At 21.8% G+C, this 25395-nt stretch overlaps 1 protein-coding gene across 2 annotated transcripts in view; it reads left to right on the top strand.

The window, feature by feature from the left end:
* Window positions 1-25395, top strand: part of LOC122503301 (protein sickie) — a 522267-nt gene that overhangs the window by 93658 nt on the left and 403214 nt on the right. For both annotated transcript variants that reach the window (XM_043613785.1, XM_043613784.1), the window contains exon 4: window positions 12048-12217. In XM_043613785.1, coding sequence (XP_043469720.1) covers window positions 12048-12217 — 170 coding nt within the window. The remainder of the gene's footprint in view (window positions 1-12047; window positions 12218-25395) is intronic.

Raw genomic sequence — 25395 nt, 5'->3', positions numbered from 1 at the left:
AGTAGGTTAATTTAAATTATGTTAATCGTAATATGAAATAATATTACACAGGGTTGCCACAAAATTTTAATTTTCTTTTTCCCTGACTTTTCCCTAATTTCCAGACAAGATTTTCACTTTTTCCCTGACCCTGAAGAACATTAATAACTTCTTTTTTAAATAAATATTTAATTATTATTATTTTTCTCTAGGAATTATGATTCTCAAATTCAATAACTTATGAGAATATTTATAAAAAAACATTTAAGATGACAAAGTAATAAAATCAATATTTTATTTCATAAGAATATTGTAACTAAAAATTCTAATTTTCAAAGATTTTTATTTTAACCCTTTTCAAAATTCAATTACTTCTAAAAAATTAGAATTAAAAAAAAAAATTGTAAGAATAAATGCAATTTTCTATCATTTTATTTAAAATTTTATAAAAATAATTGAAATTCTGCGATAAGTCTTGTTATTTATGAATAAAATCGAATTCTTGCAACGAATTTTATTAAAAATCTTTTTAAAGAATTGAATTCCTATGAAGAATTTTATTTGTAAAAATAATTGAATTCCAAAGAAAAATATTATTATTTATGAAAATAATTAATTTCTTGTGAAGAATTTTATTCAAATTTTTAAAAAAAATTAAATTTTTCAGAATTTTTAAAAACTTTTTAAAAATAATTAAATTTTATTAAAAGATTGAATATAATTGAAATCTGACAAATAATTAAAAAACTTTTTTTTTAAATAATTAAATTCCTGTGAAAATGTTTATTTTTGAAAAAAATTGGATTCTTGGGAAGAATTTTATTTAAATTTCTTAAATAATTGAATTGCTTAGAAGAACTTTATTTTTTACGAAATTAATTGAATTGTTTCGAAGAGTTTCATTTTGTCAACATTTTTTTAAATAATAGAATTATTAAAAGAATTTTATTTAAATTTTTCGAAATTGAATTTCTCAGACTATTTTTTTCAATTTTCTTTATAATATTTGAATTATTTCGAGAAACTTCATTAAAAAATTTAAAATGATTGAATTGAAGCGAAGAAATTTATAAAAGAAATTGGTAAGTAATTGAATTCCTGTTAAATTTTTATTAAAATTTTGTTTAAATAATAAAATTCGTTTGGAAAATTTTATGAAAATAGTAGATATCAAAAATAATTGAAATGATGAAAATTTTTGAAAATAATTAAAATTTTGCCAAGAATTTTATTAAATTTTTTGAAAATAATTGAATTTTGGAGAAGAATTTTATTATTTATAAAGATAATTGAAATTTTGACGAGAATTTAAAAAAATTTTTGAACATAATTGAATTTATGCGAAGTTATTTAAAAGTTATTTGAAAAGAAATTATTGTCAAAAATAGAAAAAATTGAAGGGTTTATATTAGAATTCTTGGCAATTTCATAGTTTATGCAGCAAACAAAAAAGACACGAAAATTCAGAATTTTTCTATAAATTCTAAAAATTTAATTTTTCCCAGTACTTTTCGAACGGTATACTTTATTTACAATTTCGATTACTCATTTACAATTTACGGGTCAAAAACGAAACCCGTCTCATACCTAGATACACTCCCCTAATTCTCTTACTACAAAAAAAAAAAAAAAAAAAAAAAAAATTCCTGGTAGTCAATCGACTTACTTTCTGCAATTTACAAGCGCCTATCTGCGGACAATTTCACTCGACATTGTGTGTAGTGTAAATCTTCCGAAACTCCGAATATAGTTGAGTGGATCATAAAACATGGTCGGGGCACATTTTGCAATTTCAGTATCGCAAAAGTGAGTTCCTTTGCAGCAAGTGAGTGCGGTGATAAACTACTATGTACCTGAAAGTTCGGAAGCAATATTCTTTATTTTCCGTCTACTTACGGATCAAGAAGAAGAAAAATAAAAAGAAAAAGAAAAAGAAGAAGAAGAAGAAGAAGAACACTTGTGCATCAGTTGTATGTACATGTATATTTCATGGTCCCTATAGACCACACGAAGGGAAAAGCCAAAGCGAGAACGTGAGCAAGCAGAATCGGCTGCCTGCTTCGAGTATGGTCAGAGATGTCCTCTTATGGTATCGTCTTCGCCGTCTTGGCTCCTCCCTGTCTCCAGAATGAAAAAAGACCGCATGTGTATTTCTGTACACGACGAGTACTCTCTCAACAAAAATAACTTTCAATTTTCACCAATATATTTTACAGTACAATCTACAAATGCCTTTTTGCCCCTCAAGTTGCTTCGAAATAATAAAATGTACAAATTTCTTTTTGCCTTCAAGTTCCTAAATAATAAAATTGCTGACTCTATTGTTTAGAATCAGCTTCAAGCACAAGGCATTTGTATATATTTTGTTAATGTTATAACCGTAATATTTTTTAATAACATTAAGGTAAACAATAATTTACTATATTTTGACAATAAAACATTATTTAAATAAGTCATATTTGCTTTAAAAATTAATGTATATCTTCTTATCGTAAGAAAAAGATTTAAAAAAACATAAAAGACATTTTTTCATCTATTAAGTGTAGTATAAATTTAAGCAGTTCACAAATTGGGACATTTACCTTAAATAAGAATTTCACAATAATTATAATAAAAAATTCAGAAACTTATTTTTAAGGAATGAGGATTCTTTAATTTTAATATCGACATTATAAATTATTATTAATTTACTAAATTCAAAATTAGAATCTCATTCTCAAAAAACGTTAAATTTAAAATGATATAAATCGAGAAAATTTTCAATTAATTGCAAATTTAATTTAATCCGTTTTAAATTATTTACAGGAATTTAACAATCTTTAATAAATTTTAATTACAATTTTTCAAAAAAATAATTTCTTTTCATAATTTTTAAATTAAATTTAATTAAAAACTTGAATAATTTTGGTTAAAAATAAATATTTAAATATTTATTTTTCCACAAAAATTGAAAATTTAAACAATTTCTATGTAAAATCATTGGGAAACAAAATTATGTACAACCTTTAAAATTCTATTACTTTTTTGAAATTTCTAAATAAAATTATTCAAAAGTTTAATAATTTTTTAGAAAAATAATAAATTATACAATCTAAATGTTACTACTGTTTTACAACAATTAAAATAATTTTCGCAGACAATTTAAAATTTTTTCAAATTTAATTATTTTTAAAAATTCATACTAAATAAGCACTTCTAATATTCAATTATTAAGAATTATGAAAATAATTTATAGTAATTTTTTGAGAGAAATTCATTGATCTTAATGTAAAATTGTTCAATAAGCATTATGGACTTTTTTAAATTTTTATTTTTCCGAAAAATTAGTAGATTTTTTAACAAAAAAATGTCAGAATAAAAAAATTTATCTTGACTATTTTTAAAGTACTTTATTGAAAAAATTTTTTAGACTGAAAATCCTAAAAAAATAACATTATTATTCAATTTTCTTATTTGAAAATTCATTTGTTTATTTTTCTCACTAACTTCAAATCATAATTTTATCAATAAATTCTTCCAATTCAATTTAATTCAATTCATGCAATAAATTTTATTAAAATTTTTTTAAATAATTGAATTTCTGAGAACAGTTTTATTAATTATGAAAATAATTGAATTTCTGACAAAAATGTTATTATTTATGAAAATGAATTAGATTCTTGCAACGAATTTTATTTAAATTTTTTAAAATAATTGAATTTATGAGAAAAATTTTATTATTTTTAGAAAATAATTGAATTTTTTTGTAAAATTTTATAAAAATAGTAAATATTAAATATAATTGAAATTCAGCGAAGAATTATATTATTTGTGAAAATAATTAAATTCTTGCGAACGATTTTATTAAAATTTTTAAAAATAATTGAATATCTAGGAAAAATTTTATTACTTAAGAAAAAATAATTTAATTTTTGGGAAGAATATTATTAAAATTGTTTTTAAATAATTGAATTCCTTTGTGGAAATATGTATTGAAAATAATAGAATTTTATCGAAGAATTTCTTTATTTGTTTAAATAATTGAATTCTTGTAAATAATTTTCTTAAAATTTTTGAAATTAATTTCAATAATTGAAAATAATTTTGAAAATACTTTCAAAAAATTGTATTAAAGTTTTTGAGAATAACGGTTTTTATTTTAACTATTAGTGCAAATTTTCAAAAAAGTAGTAGCTTTTAATATCTTCAATATAATAAAAATTTTACCAATACAAAACCAACAGTACTTTTTCTATAATTTCCTAAAACGAGAAAAAAAGAACAAAATTTGTCTTTATTAATCCACTTCTTCTCACCGATTCGTTCCAGAAATGAAAAGTGTTTGTCAAAGTTATAAGGGGAAGCTAAAAATAATTCTTATAAACGGAAAGATAATGAGTGAGGAGGACGACTTTTGAGCAACGAGAGCAGAAAAGAAAAAAGGAACTGCGACGAAGGCACGCGGCGAAAAAGATCATTGTCCTTTTATAGAGACCTTCAATCCGTGGAACTTGTGATGGTATTTGAAGAATGTTTCCCTCCACAATTAATGCATTCAAATATATATATGTATATACACTTGCAGGAAAGAGTGCATTTAGAAAAGAAAATTGACAATTATGCAACTCTTGCTGAACTAAGAGCAGCTAATTATTTATCAATGGCCTATTGAATTTTCAACTCGCAAGTGTATATATTTAGAAAACAATATAACGTTTATCCCTTTCGTTTATTGGCAAACGTCACTTTTACGAGAGTTTAATGCTCCTTCAGGCGCGGTAAATTTATGATTTTCTTTTTCTTCCTCTTAAGATTCTATTGTTGGATAAATGGAAGGTGGAGTACGTGACAAAAAATTGGGTGATTTATTGAATAGTATATTTAATCTTTGTACTTCCTTAATGCTGATGTAATCAAAGTGTCACATGTGGCAATGGAGGAAATTTACGAAATTGTTTATTGGTGCTTTAAATATATTATGGTAGGGACAATTTTTTTAAGGATTTTCTTAAAGACATGTTTGTGCAAATTAATATTGTCTTCTTGTTTATATGTTGTCACTTTTATTTTGTTCTTTTGGTAGCTCTTTCAGGCTATTGTGACCGAATTGACATTTATCCAAACTGCCATTTGACCTAATTGACGTTTATCCAAACTGATATTTGCCCAAATGTCATTTATCCAAACTTCCTTTTGACCAAAAATTGGCACTTGACACAATTGACATTAGTTCATAATCACACTTATCCGAACTGACATTTGACCTAATTGACATTTATTTAAAATGCTTTTTGACCAAATTGCCCATTGACAGAATTTTTATTTGACCAAATTTGCATTTGATCTAATTGACATTTATCCAAACTGCCATTTGCCCTAATTGGCACTTGATACAATTGATATTTAAACAAAATATTATTTGATCAAATTGACATTTACCAAAACAAATATTTCATCCTATTGACATTTATCCAAACTGCCATTTGAGCAAATTGACTTTTACAAAAACTTCCATTTGATTAAATTGGCACTTGACACAATTGTAATTTATCCAAACTACCACTTGACCAAATTTACATTTATCCAAACTGCTTTTTGACCAAATTGATACTTTATAAAATTTTTATTTGACAAAATTAGCATTTGACCTAATTGACATTTATCCAAACTGCCATCTGCCCTAATTGGTCATTGACAGTTGTTTTTAATGACAATGTAGTTAGATGACAATTTTATCAAGTTTTAATTGGGAAAATTGAATTTTTATTAAATGGCAGTTTAAATAAATGTCAATTGAGTCAAACGCCAATTGTTAAATATGCTATTTATTCAATTGACAATTGTTTTTAATGACAATTCAGTTAGATGACAATTTTATCAAGTTGTAATTGGGAAAATTGAAATTCGGTCAAATGGCAGTTTAGTTTAATGACAGTTTGAATAAATTTCAATTGGTTTAAATGCCAATTGTCAAATGTGCCACATTGGTTAATTAGAAATTTGCTTAAATGACAGTTCGGACGAATGAATATTTGTTGAAATGGCAATTAGACTGTATGTCACTTGGGTCAAATGCCAATTTCCTCAAACAAAAATTGTGTCAAGTGGCAAATTGATTAAATGACAGTTTTGATAATTGTCTGTCAGATTCAATGATACTTTTATAAAATAACTGTTCGATCAAGTAACAATTTAGTTAAATGACAATTTTGCTAAATGGAAATTTGGTTAAATGACGGATTGTTTAAATGAGAATTTTCTTAAATGACAATTTGGTTAAATGACAGATTGTGTAATGACAATTTGGTTAAATGACAGATTGTGTAATGAAAATTTGGTTAAATGACGAATTGTTTAAATGACAATTTTGTTAAATGACAATTTGGTTAAATAACAGATTGTTTAAATGACAATTTGGTTAAATGACAGATTGTTCAAATGACAATTTGGTTAAATGACGGATTGTTTAAATAACAATTTTGTTAAATGACAATTTGGTCAAATAACAGATTGTTTAAATAACAGATTGTTTTAACCACAATTTTGCTAAATGACAATTTGGTTAAATGACTGATTGTACAATTGGCAATTTTGCTAAATGACAGATTGTTCAAATGACAGATTGTTTTAATGACAATTTTGCTAAATGACGGATTGTATAAATGCCAATTTTGCTAAATGACGGATTGTTTAAATGACAATTTTGCTAAAGGACAGATTGTTTTAACGACAATTTTGCTAAATGACAATTTGGTTAAATGACGGATTGTATAAATGGCAATTTCGCTAAATGACAGATTGTTCAAATGACAGTTTGGTTAAATGACAGAAAATTTAAATGACAATTTGGTTAAATTACAATTTGGTTAAATAACAGATTATTTAAATGACAGATTGTTTTAACCACAATTTTGCTAAATGACAATTTGGTTAAATGACTGATTGTACAAATGGCAATTTTGCTAAATGACAGATTGTTCAAATGACAGATTGTTTTAATGACAGATTGTTTTAATGACAATTTTGCTAAATGACGGATTGTATAAATGCCAATTTTGCTAAATGACGGATTGTTTAAATGACAATTTTGCTAAAGGACAGATTGTTTTAACGACAATTTTGCTAAATGACAATTTGGTTAAATGACGGATTGTATAAATGGCAATTTTGCTAAATGACAGATTGTTCAAATGACAGTTTGGTTAAATGACAGAAAGTTTAAATGACAATTTTGCTAAATGACAATTTGGTTAAATAACAGATTGTTTAAATGACAGATTGTTTTAACCACAATTTTTCTAAATGACAATTTGGTTAAATGACTGATTGTACAAATGGCAATTTTTCTAAATGACAGATTGTTCAAATGACAGATTGTTTTAATGACAGATTGTTTTAATGACAATTTTGCTAAATGACGGATTGTATAAATGCCAATTTTGCTAAATGACGGATTGTTTAAATGACAATTTTGCTAAAGGACAGATTGTTTTAACGACAATTTTGCTAAATGACAATTTGGTTAAATGACGGATTGTATAAGTGTCAATTTTGCTAAATGACAGATTGTTTAAATCACAGTTTTGCTAAATAACAGATTGTTTTAATGACAATTTTGCTAAATGACAATTTGGTTAAATGACGGATTGTATAAATGGCAATTTTGCTAAATGGCAGATTGTTTGAATGACAATTTTGCTAAATGACAGATTGTTTAAATGACAGTTTGGTTAAATGACAGATTGTTTAAGTGACAATATCGCTAAATGCCAATTTGCTCAAATGGCAATGCGGTTAAATGACAATTCGGTTTAATGACACTTTGACCAAATAATCGCAAAAGTCAAAACCCACCTAATTCCAAATTAAAAATAAACATGAAAACAAAAACAATTTTAGTTCTCTTTCTATATGTATTTCTTCCTTTTGAGTAATTTGCGAAATGATTGATATTCCAAATGAAAAAGGAAATAACGTGTAAGAAAGAAGCGTAGCAATCACTTTTCCAAGTGTAAAAAGCGTCATCTTTATAGTGAATTGCACCCCATTTGTGGTAATGGTGGCGATGTTGGTTTACCTATATGACGACGGCATGGCACTCGTTCACGTGGGTTGGAAAGAATTGTCAGATGAGTCATCATCAAGTTCTCTTCGCCACCCCGTGCGCACCGTTTGTTTTATGAACTGCTGATAGAGAGAATGAAGGTGTTGAAGAGGGAGGGAAGAAACTCACTACGCGAGAAAAAGAGATTCACTATGAAAAGAACAATGGAAACAAAAGGAGCTATATGCACGCGTGCTAGAAAGGCGTACAGCTATCGTCACAGTCCTCATGTTTCCCTATAGGAACATCTTTAGTTGCAGACCAAATGAGAATAACAAAAAAATTCTAATCTCGCAACAGTGACATTATCTTTTTATATCTTAAACTTAATTAATGAGAATTAATGACAATTAGAGTTAATTGATTGATTGTTAATTTATTATGTTAATTATAATTTACAATAAGATAATTATAACCAATTATAACGTTCATTTCATGATCATTGAGCTTCTTTAAGGAAACAAATTATAAATATAAACAAAATTTCTTCTTAAGAAAGCAAAAAATGTTCATTATATTTAAATATCAATTTTCAAATTGTTTTACGAATTTTTGGTGAAATTTCAACCTTAAATATTCCAATTGTTTAATTTTGTTTATAGCGGAATTTAAACTATTTTTTCCTTTGTCCATGGTTCGCTATATTTTGGACTTAGCTAAAAATTAACTAAATAAATATCATAAAAAAACTTTTGGGAAGAAACAAGTAAGAAAAAATTTTTTTTCTATATAAATAATAAAAAAATGATAAATTAAACAAATTTTTTCGCAATTTAAAAAATTTTACACTGCATTGATTATTATAAGTTTCACTTTTATACATATATTATTCGTTCCTGTATCTTTATCACGATTAAAATTAACGAACCGGAAATAAAAAACATGTTCATCCTAACAATGAGAATTTGAATTCCGTAACCGAAAAGACTGTCAACTAATAAGGAAGAGGTTAAAAAATTTGTCCTGATGCGGCGAATTGCAAATCACAATTCGTGTTAAATGTTTTGATGAGGACATTTTATCATCAGAATACATTTTTAAATTTAAATTTATAACACAAATGCATTCAAAAAAGAATATTTGTTCGACAAGAATTGTTATTGTTAACAACATATTATTATTGCCAAATGATGTAAATTCAAGCTTTATTCTTAGTGAAGAATTAAATTAAATAATTTAATTACCTGTACAAGTAAAATATATAAAATATACATATATAAATAAATAATTATATAAATTAAAGTAGTAGTAGTAAAATTACCGATATACATCATTTTTATATAATAATTATTACTACAATTTTGGTGAAATTAATTCAAATGAATTGAATAACCTATATAAAGTTCATATTTTACTTAAAGCTATTGATTAAATTTTTTTTTATAATTTTTGAAAAACATCGTTTTCGTATTATTTGAAATAAAAAAATTTACATATAATAATTAATAGCTATTCTTATATTTAACAAAGAATTAAAATTAAAATAGTAGACTTCGAACTCGATAATTAATTTTAAAAATATATCTTTCTAACTGACTTTTTCCTAATTTTTATCAAAAATATTTACTTCATTCTTATCTTGCTAATAAATTGAATTCCTGCGAAATTACTTTTATTATTAATAAAAAGAATTGAATTCTTAAAAAGATTTTTATAAAAAATTTATTAAACAATTGAATTCTGTTTGGAAATTTTATGAAAATAAAAGATATTGAAAATCATTGAATTGTGAAAAGTTTAAAAAAAATATATAGTTGTATTTTATTACAATTTATTAGAATTTTTTAAAATAATATAATTTCCAAGAATTGCAAAGAAGAAATTTATTACTTTTAAAATTAATTGAATTCTTGTGATGAATATTGTTATTTATGAAAGTAATTGAATTTTTCAAAGAATTTTATTAAAATGCCTCAAAACAATTGAATTTTCAGGAATAATTTTGTTAATTATCAACATAATTGAATTCTTTTGAATAATTATTTATGAAAATAATTGAATTCTTGGAACGAATTTTATTAAAATCTAAAAGAATAATTGAATTATTTCAAAGAAATTTAATTAAAATAGTACTTAAAATAATTGATTTCTTTCGAACAATTTTATTAAAATATTTAAAAATAATTGAATTCCTGTGAAAAATTTTAATATTTTTGTAAATAAATGAATTCATGTAAAGAATTGAAATTAAAACCTTTTTTTTTAAATAAATGATTTCTTCGAGAAATTGAAATTAAATTTTTAAGAATAATAACATTTTTTGAGCAATTTCTGTTAAAAATAATTCAAATCCTGCGATGAATTTTATTAATTGTGAAAATAATTGAAAAGTTTCAAAGAATTTTAATAAAATACTTAAAAATAATTGAATTCCTGAGAAGGATTTTATTATTTATAAAAAAAATTGAATTATTGCAAACGATTTTATTAGAATTTTTTAAAATAATTGAATTTTCAAGAATTTCAAAAAAGAAATTTTTTTCGTATAAAAATAATTGAATTCTTGTGATGAATATTGTTATTTATGAAAATTATTGAATTTTGCATAGGATTTTATTAAAATGCCTAAAAATAATTGAATTTTCAGAAATAATTTTGTTACGTATCTTTAATAATTGAATTCATTGGAAGAATTAATTATGTAAATAATTGATTTCTAGGGAAGTATTTTATTAAAATCTAAAAGAATAATTGAATTATTTCAATAAAATTTAATTAAAGTTGTATTTAAAATAATTGAAAACCTGCGATGAATTTTATTATTATTTTATGAAAATAATTGAATTGATGCAAAGAATTATATTAAGATTTTCAAAAATAATTTAATTCCTGAAAAAAAATTTATTATTTATGAAAATAATTAAATTATTGCGAAAAATGTTATTGAAATGTTTAAAAAGAATTGAATTTCTATGAAAAATATTGTTATTTTTGAAAATAATTGAATTCTTCATAAGAATGAAGTTATAAACATTGTTTTAAATAATTAATATTTTTGAATGTATATTATGAAAATTTTATTTTAAATAAATGAATTCTTGTGGGTAATTTTATTTGTGAAAATAATTGAATTTTTCTATTAATTAGTTAAAAATATTTTTAAAAATAATTGAAATTCTTCCATGAGTTTTATTAAAATTTACAAAAAGTAATTGAATTCTTGCTTAGAATGTTATCAAAATTTTCTTTAATTAATTGAATTTTCATGAAAAATATTATTAGTGAAAGCAATTGAAGTATTGTGAAGAATTGTATAAAAATGAACTGTTAAATAATTGATTTTTTCGAAATTTATTTATAAAAATGCTATTCTAAATTCATTGAATTCCTGTAGAAATTTAATTATTTATGAAAATAATTGAATTTTTGATGAATTTTTTCAATTTCTTTTTAAATAATTGAATTCTTTTGCGAAATCTTATGAAAATTGGTACTAGATATATTGAAAATAGAATTTCGAATATTTTTTGAAAATAATTGAATCGTTTTAAAGAATTTGATTATAATTTTTGAATATAGTTTATTATTTATTTACTTAAATTATAGATTTTCAATAGATTATATCGCATAGTTTTTTAGGTGAGAACTGCAAAGTTACTTAAAAGCAGATTTATTGAATTGCTAAAGGCAAAGGATTAGCGACATAAATTATAATTAATAATCCCGGGAATAATTAGTAATTAGGAGACAAAATGCTCTGAGAGCTCGTAAATTAAATTTGTGCGCCAACATTTATCAAGGCTCAATTTCTACTTTAATTCCCTTGTGTAAAGTCCATGTACACACTGTAAGGGCGCGTGGAAACGATGCATTTTCGCGTAAAGCGTGAATGAAATAGGTTTTTTTTGTTGTTGGTTTAATATAACCGCGGGGTCAACTGAAAAGCAATTTTTTTCGTCTGCCTCTCCCCTCTGCTTTTGTTTGTATCCGTATCATTGTTTCACAAACGTATATATGTATATATATGTATATATTATGTTTCCAGGTTGAAAACGTGAGTCTATGCGTGGGTGCCCTGCGGGCACTTGGTGCAGATGTTGGGGCTGTGAATCCCGGCGAATTAACAGCAGGATCAACCCTTCGACCCGTCCTCGCCCTTCTCTTTGCCCTCTCGAGGCACAAGCAGAGAGCAAAACAGCTTCAGGATATGCCTCGGTAAGTCTCCATTTTCCCTCTTATAGAGTCTCTTTTGAAAATTAATTTCCGTTTACTTTCGAAAAATGTTTATCCGAAGTAGTTTGTGGTTATCCCACAGTCGGTAAGGTAGGATTTTTTTTTGTATTTATCGACGGTTGGTAATTTACCTTCGAACGGTTCTGTTATCGTCTGATGGTAATTCTGTTTTATCCTGCGATGATAGTACTCGACTGGTAACTGACAAAATTCCCCAAAGGCAGATATTCGACTCTTTGATACTTGAACTCTGTGATAATATTGAACTCTTCTGGATTACAGGTTCAATTCTTGTACCTACTGCTGATTTTTTTTCTTCAATTTTCATTAATTTTATATAAATACTTTCAATATTGAATTATCAAAAGAATTTATTGTCAATTTTAGACATTTTAGTCAGACTTCATTTCCAATTTTTCCTATTTTTTCAAAATAAGTAGTAAAGACAAGTTTTAGTCAGACATAATTTCATATTTTTCCAAGTTAAATAGTAAAAATAAGTTTTTAGACAGACGGTATTTTACTTTTTGTTTTTTTCCAATCCATTCGTTTTCAATTCAATTTTACGTAAAATTTCGATTATTCGGAAATTTTTTAATTAAATATACATTCGAAAATAAAAATTTAATGTAATTTATTTATTTATTTATTTATTTATTCAAAAATTTTTTTAAAAAATTCCATTTAACTTTTTGAAGAAAATTAGTTTCCATAGAATTTTTAATTAAAAGTATGAAAAATTCTGATTTCTCAGAAATTTTAATTTGAAACTTTTACAAAATTCAAATAAATCTAAAAATTGGAATTATTAGTAACTTCTTTAAAATTCAATTATTATCTAAAAATTTAACTGAAATTAATTTCTAAATCGATTTTTATTAAAAAATTCTACGAGAATTCAATTATTTGAATAAAAAAAATAAATAATATATGAAATAATTGAATGTTCTTTAAAATTGAATTATAAAGAATTTTTGTTTAAAAATTTTTAAATAATTAAATTTTTTTGACGAATTTTAATAGAATTTTCAAGAATTATACTGAAAATAATTGAAATTCTCTGATGTGGTTTATTATTTATGAAAATAATTGAATTCCTAAGAATCATTTTAATATTTATGAAAATAATTATATGCCTGAAAATAATTTTAATATTTATAAAAATAATTGAAATTATTAAGAAGAATTTTATAAAAAATTTGTAAACAATTGATTTTTTTCGAAAAGTTGAAACCTTTTTAAAATTCAATTATTTCCAAAAATTCACACTATAGTGCTTTTAATATTCAATTATTGCGAAGAAATTTATAAAAAAAAATTAGTTAATTGAATTCCTGTGAAATTTTTATTATTTTTGAAATATATTAAATTTTTTCCGTAGAATTTTATTAAAATATTGTTAAATAATTGAATTCTGGAAAATAGTTCATTATTATTAAATTATTGAAATATTAAATGTTGAAAATCATTGAATTGAGAAAAATTTTTGGAAATAATTGAAATGTTGACAAGAATTGTATTAAAATTTTTGGAAATAATTGAATTTCATAGAAGAATTTTATTATTTAGAAAATTAATTGAAATTTTGAAGGGAACCAATAGTTTTATTACTTTTGAAGAATTTTATTAAAAATTTTTAAATAATTGAATTTCATAGAAGAATTTTATTATTGATAAAGATAATTGTAATTTTGACAAAAAAATTTTTATTATTTTCCGAAAATAATTACATGCTTGCGTAGAATTTTATAAAAAATTTTTTTATAATTAAATTCTTTGGAAAATTTTATTAAAATAGTAGATATTGAAAATCATTGAATTGAATAAAATTTTGGAAAATAATTGCTATTTTTTGCCAAGAATTTTATTAAAATTTTGAAAAATAATTGAATTTCATAGAAGAATTTTATTATTTAGAAAAGTAATTGAAATGTTGACAAGAATTTTTTTTTAATTTTTGAAAATAATTGAATTTCTTTCAAGAATTTTATTAATTTTAAAAATAATTGAATTCTTGTGATGAATATTGTTATTTATGAAAATAATTGAATTTTGTAATGAGTTTTATTAAAATTTTTGAAATAATTGAATTTCATAGAAGAATTTTATTGTTGATAAAGATAATTATAATTTTGACGAGAATTTTAAAAAAAATTTTGAACATAATTGAATTTCTGCGAAGAATTTTTTTTAAATTTTCAAAAATAATTGAATTCCTAAAAAGCATTTTATTCATTATGAAAATAATTGAATTCTAGCGAATGATTTTATTAGAATTTTTAAAAAAAATTGAATTTCCAAGAATTTTCAAGAATAAATTTATTGCTTTTAAAAATAATTGAACTCCTGTGATGAATATTGATATCTATGAAAATAATTGAATTTTGTAATGAATTTGATTAAAATGACCGACTCAAAATAATTAAATTTTCGAGAATAATTTTGTTACTTATCTTTAATAATTGAATTCTTTCGAAAAATTATTCATGTAAATAATTGAATTTTTAGGTAAGAATTTTATTAAAATCTAAAAGAATAATTGAATTATTTCAAAAAAATTTAATTAAAGTTGCATTTAAAATAATTGATTTCTTTCGAACAATTTTATAAAAATATTTGAAAATAATTGAATTCCTTTTAAAAACTCTAATATTTTTGTAAATAATTGAATTCGTCCAAAGAATTGAAAAAAATATTTTCTTAAATAATTGATTTTTTCAAGAAATGAAATTAAAATTTTAAGTATAATTACATTTTTGAATTACTTTCAAATTTTTATTATTTTTGAAAATAATTAAATGTTTGCGTACAATTTTATTAAAATTGTTTTTTAATAATTGAATTCCTTTGGGTAATTTTATTAAAATAGTCGATATTGAAAATCATTAAAATGAGGAGATTCTTTGAAAATACATCATTTAAATTTTTCCAAGAATTTTACTACAATTTTTAAAAATAATTGAATTTTGAGAAAGAATTTATTTATAAAGAGAATAATTGGAATTTTATCGAGATTTTTTGGTAAATTTGGAAAATAATTGAATTTTTGTGACAAGAATTTTATTACTTTGGAAAATAATTGAATTTCTGCAATTATTTGTAACTTTTTCAAAATTCAATGTTTTTAGTGTTTTTAACTAAATTCCTTCCACAGATCTATTATTTTTGATAATTAATTAAATACATATTAAAAAAATGTAACTAATTTCAAACGAACTTTAATTATTAAAATTCCGAATTTTTTGACGAATTCCAGTATTTTTCCAGTGCTTTAAAAAAAAATCCCTGACATTTCCCTGAATTCTCTGTCTCAAAATATATATTATAATTTTTATAGTTGTAATAGTATTAAAACTATATATTCCAATTCATATTTTGTTTTAATGAAAAAAATTTAAAATATAATTTTTTAAATTTACTTCAATAAAATAAATTAAATTCAATTTTATTTTATTATTTTTAAAATAATAATTTTTAAAAAAGCAAGTAAGAAGTTATCCGCGCACGAATTGTTGCTAGTTACTAAATCATTTGGTAGAAAATTTTTTAATCATTATTCATTAGTATAACTTTCTATACTAATTCTGATTTAGAGAGTATAAACTATAAAGATAATAAAAGATAAAAAATATTTCTGAAAATTTGTATGTTTGCTTTCTGTTGAGATAATCTTGTTTCCCTTTTTTGGTTAAACGTATATTATATGTATAATAAATGCTCAGATGCACTTTCAATAATAATTCATGACGCCTTTAACTTATGTATATACTCTTATCATTTGAATCAGAAATAGATCGCAAAATAAAACCACCGAGTACAAAATCCGAAGCAACGAACGCTTTATTCCTGTCTGGAATATCAATCTGTCATGTTGGTATATTTTGCACGTGTAAAAGCGTCACATAGATATATTCACCATTCACCTGGGTGTTTGTTTAGCATTTACGTGAAAATACTTTACTATACAAATTTACCTTAAATCAACAGAACATCACTTCAGACACGAGAGAGTTGACAATATATTCTGTCATTTGTTACCGTCCGTTAATTTTATTACCATTTACAATTCAACTTTGCGATTTAAAAGCTTTTTTTTTACACGAAAAATTTATACATATTCTGTTTTGACTTCTATTTTGTTTCGACATTAAATTTTAACTAAAATTTTAACAGAATTTTAACAGAATTTTAACAGAATTTTAATAGTATTTTAACAGAATTTTAACAGAATTTTAACAGAATTTTAACAAGTATTTTTAATACAACTTTTAACAAAACTTTTAATAAAACTATTAACTAAAAAATATTCTTATTCACTCTAAAAATAATTAGATACTCAAAAAAATGTTTTATTACATTTATTTATTATTTATAATTATAATTTATTTTATAGTTATTTTTATTTTTTATTTTTTTTAAGAATTAAAATTCTTCAAAAGATTGAAATTCAAACCTTATTGAAATTCAATGACAGATAAAAATATTATTGTAAAACATGAAGAAATGGATCACTCAATTAATCAATTTCTTCATGTTTCATAATAATTAAAAATTGATCGAGTGATAAAATCATTATTTTATATTATAAAAATATTATCACTGCAACTCCTTTAAAATTATTTTTATCAGTTCAATTATTATTTTCTATAATTTTAAAATAAAATTCTTCTTCAAATCAATTACTTTTTATAATTTAAAAAGAAATTCATATCCTATTTTTCTTATTTTTCTAAATTAAGTAGTAAAAATAAATTTTAGTCAGACTTCATATCCTATTTTTCGTATTTTTCAAAAACAAGTAGTAAAGACATGCTTTGGTCAGACGTCATATACTATTTTTAATATTTTTCTAAATTAAGTAGAAAAAATAAATTTTAGTCAAACTTCATTACCAATTTTTCGTATTTTTTCCCAAATAAGTAGTAAAGACAAGTTTTAGTCAGACATAATTTCATATTTTTCTAAGTTAAATAGTAAAAACAAGTTTTTAGTCAGACGGTATCTTACTTTTTGTATTTTTCAAATCCATTCCTTTTCAATTCAATTTTACGTGAAATCTCGATTATTCGGAAATTCTTTAATTAAATATACATTAGAAAAAAAAAATTTCATGTAAATTTAAAAAAAAAAAATTCCAATTAAATTTTTGAAGAAAATTAGTTCCCATAGAATTTTTAATTAAAAGTATGAAAAATTCTGATTTCTCAAAAATTTTAATTTGAAACTTTTGCAAAATTCAAATAATTCTAAAAATTGCAATTATTAGTAACTTCTTTGAAATTCAATTATTATCTAAAACCTTAAACTGAAATTAATTTATAAATCAATTTTTATTACAAAATTTTACGAGAATTCAATTATTCAAATACAAAAATAAGTATAATTTATTGACTAATTTAATGTTTGTTAAAATTAAATTTTCGCAAAAGAATTTTATCAACAAAACTTTTAAATATAATTGAATTCTTTCGACGAATTTTAATAACATTTTTAAGAATATTTCCATTTTCCGAGCAATTCGATTAAAATTGTATTAAAAATAAGTGAAATTCTACAATGAGTTTTATTATTAATAAAAATATTTAAATCCCTGAAAGGAATTTTTAAATTTATTGAAATAATTCAATGACTGCGAAGACTTTAAAGTTAAATTTTTTAAATATTTTATTTTTTCCAAAAAAAATTTATGCAAATTCTATTTTAAATTATTGAATTCCTGTGAAAATTTTATTTTCTTGGAAAATAATTGAATGTTCGTGTAGAATTTTGTCAAAAATTGTTTTTAAATAATTGGATTCTTGTGATCAATATTATTATTTATGAAAATAATTGAATTTTGCAATGGATTTTATTAAAATTCCTGAAAATAATTGAATTTTTTCGAAGAATTTTGCAATTCTTTTATAAAAATATTTGAAGTGTTGACAATTGTTTTTAGATTTTTTGAAAATAATTAAATTTTTTCCAAGAGTTTTCTGAATTTTGAAAATAATTGAATTCTTATGATAAAATGAAATTGTTATTTATGAAAATAATTTAATTTTGTAATGAATTTTATAAAAGTTCCAGAATATAATTGATTTTCAGCGAAGAATTTTGCGAATTATTGAGATAATTGAAATGTTGACGAGAATTTTTTTTTAATTTTTGAATATAATTGAATTTTTCGAAGAATTTTATTAATTTTGAAAATAATTGAATTTTGGCAAAGAATTTTGCGATTTATAAAGAGAATTGAAATGTTGACGAGAACTTTATTTAATTTTTAAAAATAATGTAATTTTTTTCAAGAATTTTATTAATATTGAAAATAATTGAATTTCGGCGAAAAATTTTGCTATTTATAAGGATAATTGAATTGTTGAGAAGTTTTTAAAAATTTGTTTAAGGGCATTTGAACCATGATGACGTCACAGATTTAAAACTAATGCTTTGCACAAACTGTGACGTCATCAAGTTTCAAATCCCCTTAAAATAATTGAATTTTATTCAAGAATTTTATTAATTTTGAACATAATTGAGTTTCTTCCAAGAATTTTATTAATTTTGAAAGTAATTGAATTCTTATGGTGAATATTGTTATGTATGAAAAATAATTTAATCTAACAATGAATTTTATACAAATTTCTGAATATAATTAAATTTCGGCAAAGAATTTTACAATTTATAAATATAATTAAAATGTTGACGAGATTTTATTTAATTTTTGAAAATAATTGAATTTCCTCCAAGAATTTTGTTAATTTTGAAAATAATTGAATTCTTATGATGAGTAAAATTGTTTTTTATGAAAATAATTGAATTTCTTCCAAGAATTTTATTAATTTAAAAATAATTGAATTTTGGCAAAGAATTTTGCGATTTATAAAAATAATTAAAATGTTGACAAGAATTTTTTTAAATTTTTGAATATAATTGAATTTTTCGAAGAATTTTATTAATTTTGAAAATAATTGAATTTCAACAATTAGTGACATCTATTAGATGTCACTTATTGCTGATATAGTCGAAATCTTCCTTAATTAAAAATTCTTAATCAGCAAATAATTTCCTACATTATTTGAATTTCATTCAAGAATTTTATTAATTTTGAAAATAATTGAATTTCTTTCAAGAATTTTATTAATTTTGAAAATAATTGAATTTTACAATGAATTTTATACAAATTTCTGAATATAATTAAATTTCGGCGAAGAATTTTACAATTTACAAATATAATTAAAATGTTGACGAGAATTTTTTTAATTTTTGAAAATAATTGAATTCTTATATATGATGAATAAAATTGTTTTTTATAAAAATAATTGAATTTCTACCAAGAATTTTTTTTAATTTTTGAAAATAATTGCATTTCTTCCAAGAATTTTATTAATTTTGAAAATAATTGAATTTTACAATGAATTTTATACAAATTTCTGAATATAATTAAATTTCGGCGAAGAATTTTACAATTTACAAATATAATTAAAATGTTGACGAGAATTTTTTTAATTTTTGAAAATAATTGAATTCTTATATATGATGAATAAAATTGTTTTTTATAAAAATAATTGAATTTCTACCAAGAATTTTTTTTAATTTTTGAAAATAATTGCATTTCTTCCAAGAATTTTATTAATTTTGAAAATAATTGAATTTTACAATGAATTTTATACAAATTTCTGAATATAATTAAATTTCGGCGAAGAATTTTACAATTTACAAATATAATTAAAATGTTGACGAGAATTTTTTTAATTTTTGAAAATAATTGAATTCTTATATATGATGAATAAAATTGTTTTTTATAAAAATAATTGAATTTCTACCAAGAATTATTTTTAATTTTTGAAAATAATTGCATTTCTTCCAAGAATTTTATTAATTTTGAAAATAATTGAATTTTACAATGAATTTTATACAAATTTCTGAATATAATTAAATTTCGGCGAAGAATTTTACCATTTACAAATATAATTAAAATGTTGACGAGAATTTTTTTTAATTTTTAAAAATAATTGAATTTCTGGAAAGAATTATGTTAATTTTGAAAAAATTGAATTCTTGTAATGAATAAAATTGTTATTTATGAAAATAATTGAATTTCTTCCAAGAATTTTATTAATTTGAAAATAATTGAATTTTGGCAAAGAATTTTGCGATTTATAAAAATAATTGAAATGTTGACGAGAATTTTTTTAATTTTTGAAAATAATTGAATTCTTATGATTAATAAAATTTTTTTTTATAAAAATAATTGAATTTCTTCCAAGAATTTTTTTTAATTTTTGAAAATAATTGCATTTCTTCCAAGAATTTTATTAATTTGAAAATAATTGAATTTTGACAAAGAATCATATAATTTATAAAGGTAATTGAAATGATGACGAGGATTTTTTTTAATTTTTTAAAATAATTGAATTTCTGGAAAGAATTTTGAAATTTGTTAAGATATTTGAATTTTGTCAAAGAATTGTGTTAAAATGTTCAAAATTGAATATAATTTCAACAGAATTGGAAATAAGATTTTTCAAAAAAATTCTTAATTAAATGATTTATAAGTAATAACTTTATGGTATTGTTCTCCAATAGAATGAAGTTATTTAAAATAAATTATTGTCAGAAATTTAAAAAATTGAAGGTTCTGTATTATAATTTGTGGTAATTTCTTAGTTTATGAGGCAAACAAGAAAGACACAAAACTCAGAATTTTCTTATGAATTCTAAACATTCAATTTTTTCCAGTACTTTTAGTAAAAATCCCTGACTTTTTCCTGATTTTCGTGACCTGTTGCAATTATGTATATTTTAATATATATTTTTTTAAATTTAATATACAGAAATTATTTTTTTCTCCGTGTAACGTTAAAAAATGTATAAAATCGATTGTAAATCACGATTCGATTACAAAAATGTGAAAAAAAGAAGATTTCGAAAAATGTTGATTACGCCTATGGATCGACGGGAAAACGAATATCGCAGTAGAGAGTAGAGAATATAGGGGGGAAAATGTAATCGGTGTTAGTACTCCCGCAGGATAATATTGAAACGCGCACACTTGTCCATTATATACATATGGGTTACTGCAATATTGCACAGGACGTATAGCTTGATTAACGGAGACGTTAATGAGCGCGTTGCCTGTTGGCTCGTTCGTCAGCTGGCTTGTCGTTATCAATTCGACAACGCCGCGCCGGGAGAGAATATAAAGAGTCGCGAATACCCGCGTTCATCCGTAAAAATTCTCATCCTGTTCCCTGAATCTACACTATCATAAAGTCAACTCGAAACACACCAACATGCTTTTTACGCTTCAACTTCAACATATTTTTTTTACGCTGCAAAGCACTCATTTCCATTTTACAAAAACGTACAACAAATTTACCAAAAAAAAAGAAAAAAGAAGAAAGTGAAACAAAAGACAAAAAAACAGTTTCTCAACTGTATCGCACTCTGAGGGTACTGCAACTTTAATTAAATTAATTCTTTCACTATAATGCATAATGCTACTAATGCTACGCAATTTTTATCACGAGAAGAAAAATAAAATTAATTATTAAACTTTATACAGCCAATAAAAAAACAACAGTACATTTTATTTCATAAGTACAGGCTTTGTACTCATCTACTAAAACCTACTATTTAATAGGTACTTTAATCATTTAATACTTATTATTATTATTATTTATTATTATTATTTATTATTTTTATTTTTATTATTTATTTATTATTTATTTATTTATTTATTTATTTTTTTATTAATTTATTTTTTATTTTAATACTTTTTTACGATTTGCTACTATATACTTTTTTTTTAGATTTTATACACTAATAGCTACTTTTTTCTATTTTTAAAAATTTCCCTTTACTTTAAATTCGCTAATATAATTGGAATAAAAAAAAATTATTCTCTAAAAGTTTAATAAAATACCAAGAAACAATTAAAAAATATCAAAAAAAAAATTTTTCAAACAATTCGATTATTTTCAAAAATTTTTCGAAAATTAAATATTTTCAGTATCTACAAATATTGAAATTTCCAAAAGATTTCAGTTATTTAAAAAATATTTTATGAAAAAATTTACAAACATTCAATTATTTTGATAAGCAATAAAATTTTCACAGGAATTCAATTATTTAATATTAATTCAAAAAAAAAAAAAAAAATTAATAAAATTTTTCGAAAAAATTAATTATTTTGAAAAGAATTCAATTATTTTTATAAATCATAAAAAACTTGTCAGGAATTCAATTATGTTTTAAAGAATTTTAATAAAATTTGTTGCCAAAATTCAATTATTTCCAAAAATAATAAAACTCACCGAAGAATTTCAATGATTTTTAATACAATTTTAATTGAATTCCTCGAAAAATGCAATTATTCTTGAAATTTTTATTAAAATTATTCTTCGAAAGAATATTTAATTATTTTCATAAATAATACAATTTTTGAAGGGAATTCAATTATAATTAAAAAATTCTTATAAAATTCTTTGGAAAATTTCAATTTTTCCATAAATAATAAAGTTTTCTCAGGAATTCAATTATTTAAAACCACCATTTCCATACAATTTTTCAAAAATATCAATTATAAAAAGATTTCTATAAAATTCTTCGATTGAATGCATTTATTTTGACAAATTGTAAAATTTTTCTTAGGCATTCAATTACTTTTTTATAAATAATAAAGTTTTTTTTAGTAATTCAATTAGATTTAAAAATTTCCATAAAATTTTTACGCAAGAATTCAATTACTTTTACAAATTATAAAATTCATCTTTAAAAAATTCAATTATTTTATAAAATTTTAATAAACTTCGTTGCTAAATTCAATTATTTAAATTTTTTTTTAAAAATTCGTTACTAAATTCAATTATTTTTATAAATCATAAAATTTTTCTCAGGAATTCAATTATTTTAAATAATTTTTATAAAATTCTTGGCAAAATTCACTTATTTTTAAAAATTGAAAATTTTGAGTTTTGTAAAACTGTAATAATATTTAAATTTTTATTTTTAAATAAAATGATTAAAGTTTTGTATAATTTTATTTAGAAATTTCAACAAGAAAATGATTGAATTTTGGAAAAAAATACAACAGCATATTTTAGAAATAGTTAAATTAAAAATTTTTTTAATTATTTGAAGTTTTACCATGAACTTTATTAAACTTTTTGAAAATAATTAAAATTTTTTATATTTTAAATTTTCCTATTTATAAAGATAATTGAAATTTGGAAGACAAATATTTTTTAATTTTTTAAAATAATTGAGTTTTTGAGAAGAATTTTGCTGTTTATAAAGATAATTGAAATTTTGACAACAATTATTTTTTTTATTTTTGAAAATAATTGAATTTTGGAGAAGAATTTTTCTATTTATAAAGATAATTGAAAGAATGCCATAAATTTAATTAAAATTTTTCAAAATAATTCATTTTCGGCTAAAAATTTTATTACTTTTGAAAATATAATTGAATTCTTGTCATGAATATTGGAATTTACAAAAATAATTGAAGTTTTCAATAAATTTTATTACAAAAATTTTTTTTAAAAATAATTGAATTTTTGGAAAAAATTTTGATATTTATCATAATAATAATTGAATTTTTTCGAAGAATATTGCTTTAGAATTTTTGAAATAATTTTAAATATTTATTAAAAAATTCAACTAATTTCAATAGAATTGAAATTCGAAGACAATTATTTTTTAATTTTTGAAAATAATTGAATTTTGGAGAAGAATTTTCCTATTTATAAAGGTAATATATTGAAATCCTGCTGTGAATTTTATTAAAATTTTCGAAAATAATTAAATTTCGGCGAAGAATTTTATTACTTTTGAAAATAATAATTGAATTCTTGTCATGAATATTAAAATTTATAAAAATAATTGAATTTTTCAATAAATTTTATTAAAAAAATTTCTTCAAAAATAATTGAATTTTTCAAAAGAATTTTGAAATTTATCAAAATAAAAATTGAATTCTTTCGAATAATTGCTTTAGAATTTTTAGAAATAATATTAAATAAATATTTAAAAAAAATTCAACAAATTTTAATAGTATTGAAATTAAAATTTAAAAAAAATTGCTTTATTAAATCATTTATAAGTAATAATTTTATGTTATAGTTTTTTAAGAATTAAGTTATTTAAAATTGATTATTGTAAGTAATAGAAAAAATTTAATTTTTCCCTGCTTTCCCTGACTATGCCCTGAATTCCCTGATTTTCCTGACCTGTAGCATCCCTGGATTATAATGAACATTTTTTTTTATTTATTACCTATTTTTTATTAATTTTTAGACAATGAATAAAATATTTATTTACTCCAACGGTTCGAAATCTAAATGATTTCGAAACGTTGGAGTAAATAAATATTTTATTCATTGTCCGAACGTTTTCGCTTTATTTGCCTTAATTTATAAAGGATTTTGGACATTAAAGATTATTTAACTAATTAATTTTCATATTTAATGATTGAAGCTATTATTAATTGATTTTCACTTTTAAAGTGAAAAAAGCATCTGTCAAAATGAAAGTGAAAATAGAAATTTATCGCAGTGAAAGTGAATGAGAAAATGATGGATAAAATACATAATCTTTTAGCGTATCCGAGTCACAAATTTCAAAATGGCGTATCCAATATGTCGGACTTAAATTCTTAAAATTGCAGCAAAGTTTTGTTATATTGTTTCGAATTATTTATTTATGTTTGTAGTTCATAATTTTTTTTAAGAAACTGAAAAAAATTATAAAAACCTCAAAAACTACAATATTAATAAAATTATAAATCGCATTTTATTCTCGATGTTTCCTAACAGAATATAAAATGATGCCTTTGTTTAATGAAGCCTAAATGTTAATATCAGACTCCACACGAGTGTAAATGCGTGTGAAAAGTGTAAATTAGAATCTGAATAGTAAATTAGTCTGGAAGTAGTAAAATTTCATAGTTAAACATGTTTCGCGGAATATGTCAATGTTTGCGAACGGTGTAGGTATACAGAAGATGTAATATCAATGTGGGTGGTAATAAGCGCGTACCTATACACTCTTGCTCAAAGTTTCATGTGCTAAGCTAAAGTTAGTCGTTGCTAGGCTGAAACTTGAAATATTTTAATTACTCCTTCCACGGTTATAATTGCAACTAGTGGACCGAGTCAGGTTCGGTTGCAACG

The sequence above is a fragment of the Leptopilina heterotoma genome, unplaced genomic scaffold (assembly GCF_015476425.1).
Source record: "Leptopilina heterotoma isolate Lh14 unplaced genomic scaffold, ASM1547642v1 Lhet_26, whole genome shotgun sequence".
In the NCBI taxonomy this organism is placed as follows: Eukaryota; Metazoa; Arthropoda; class Insecta; order Hymenoptera; family Figitidae; genus Leptopilina; species Leptopilina heterotoma.
This window is presented reverse-complemented; position numbering and strand designations above follow the sequence as displayed.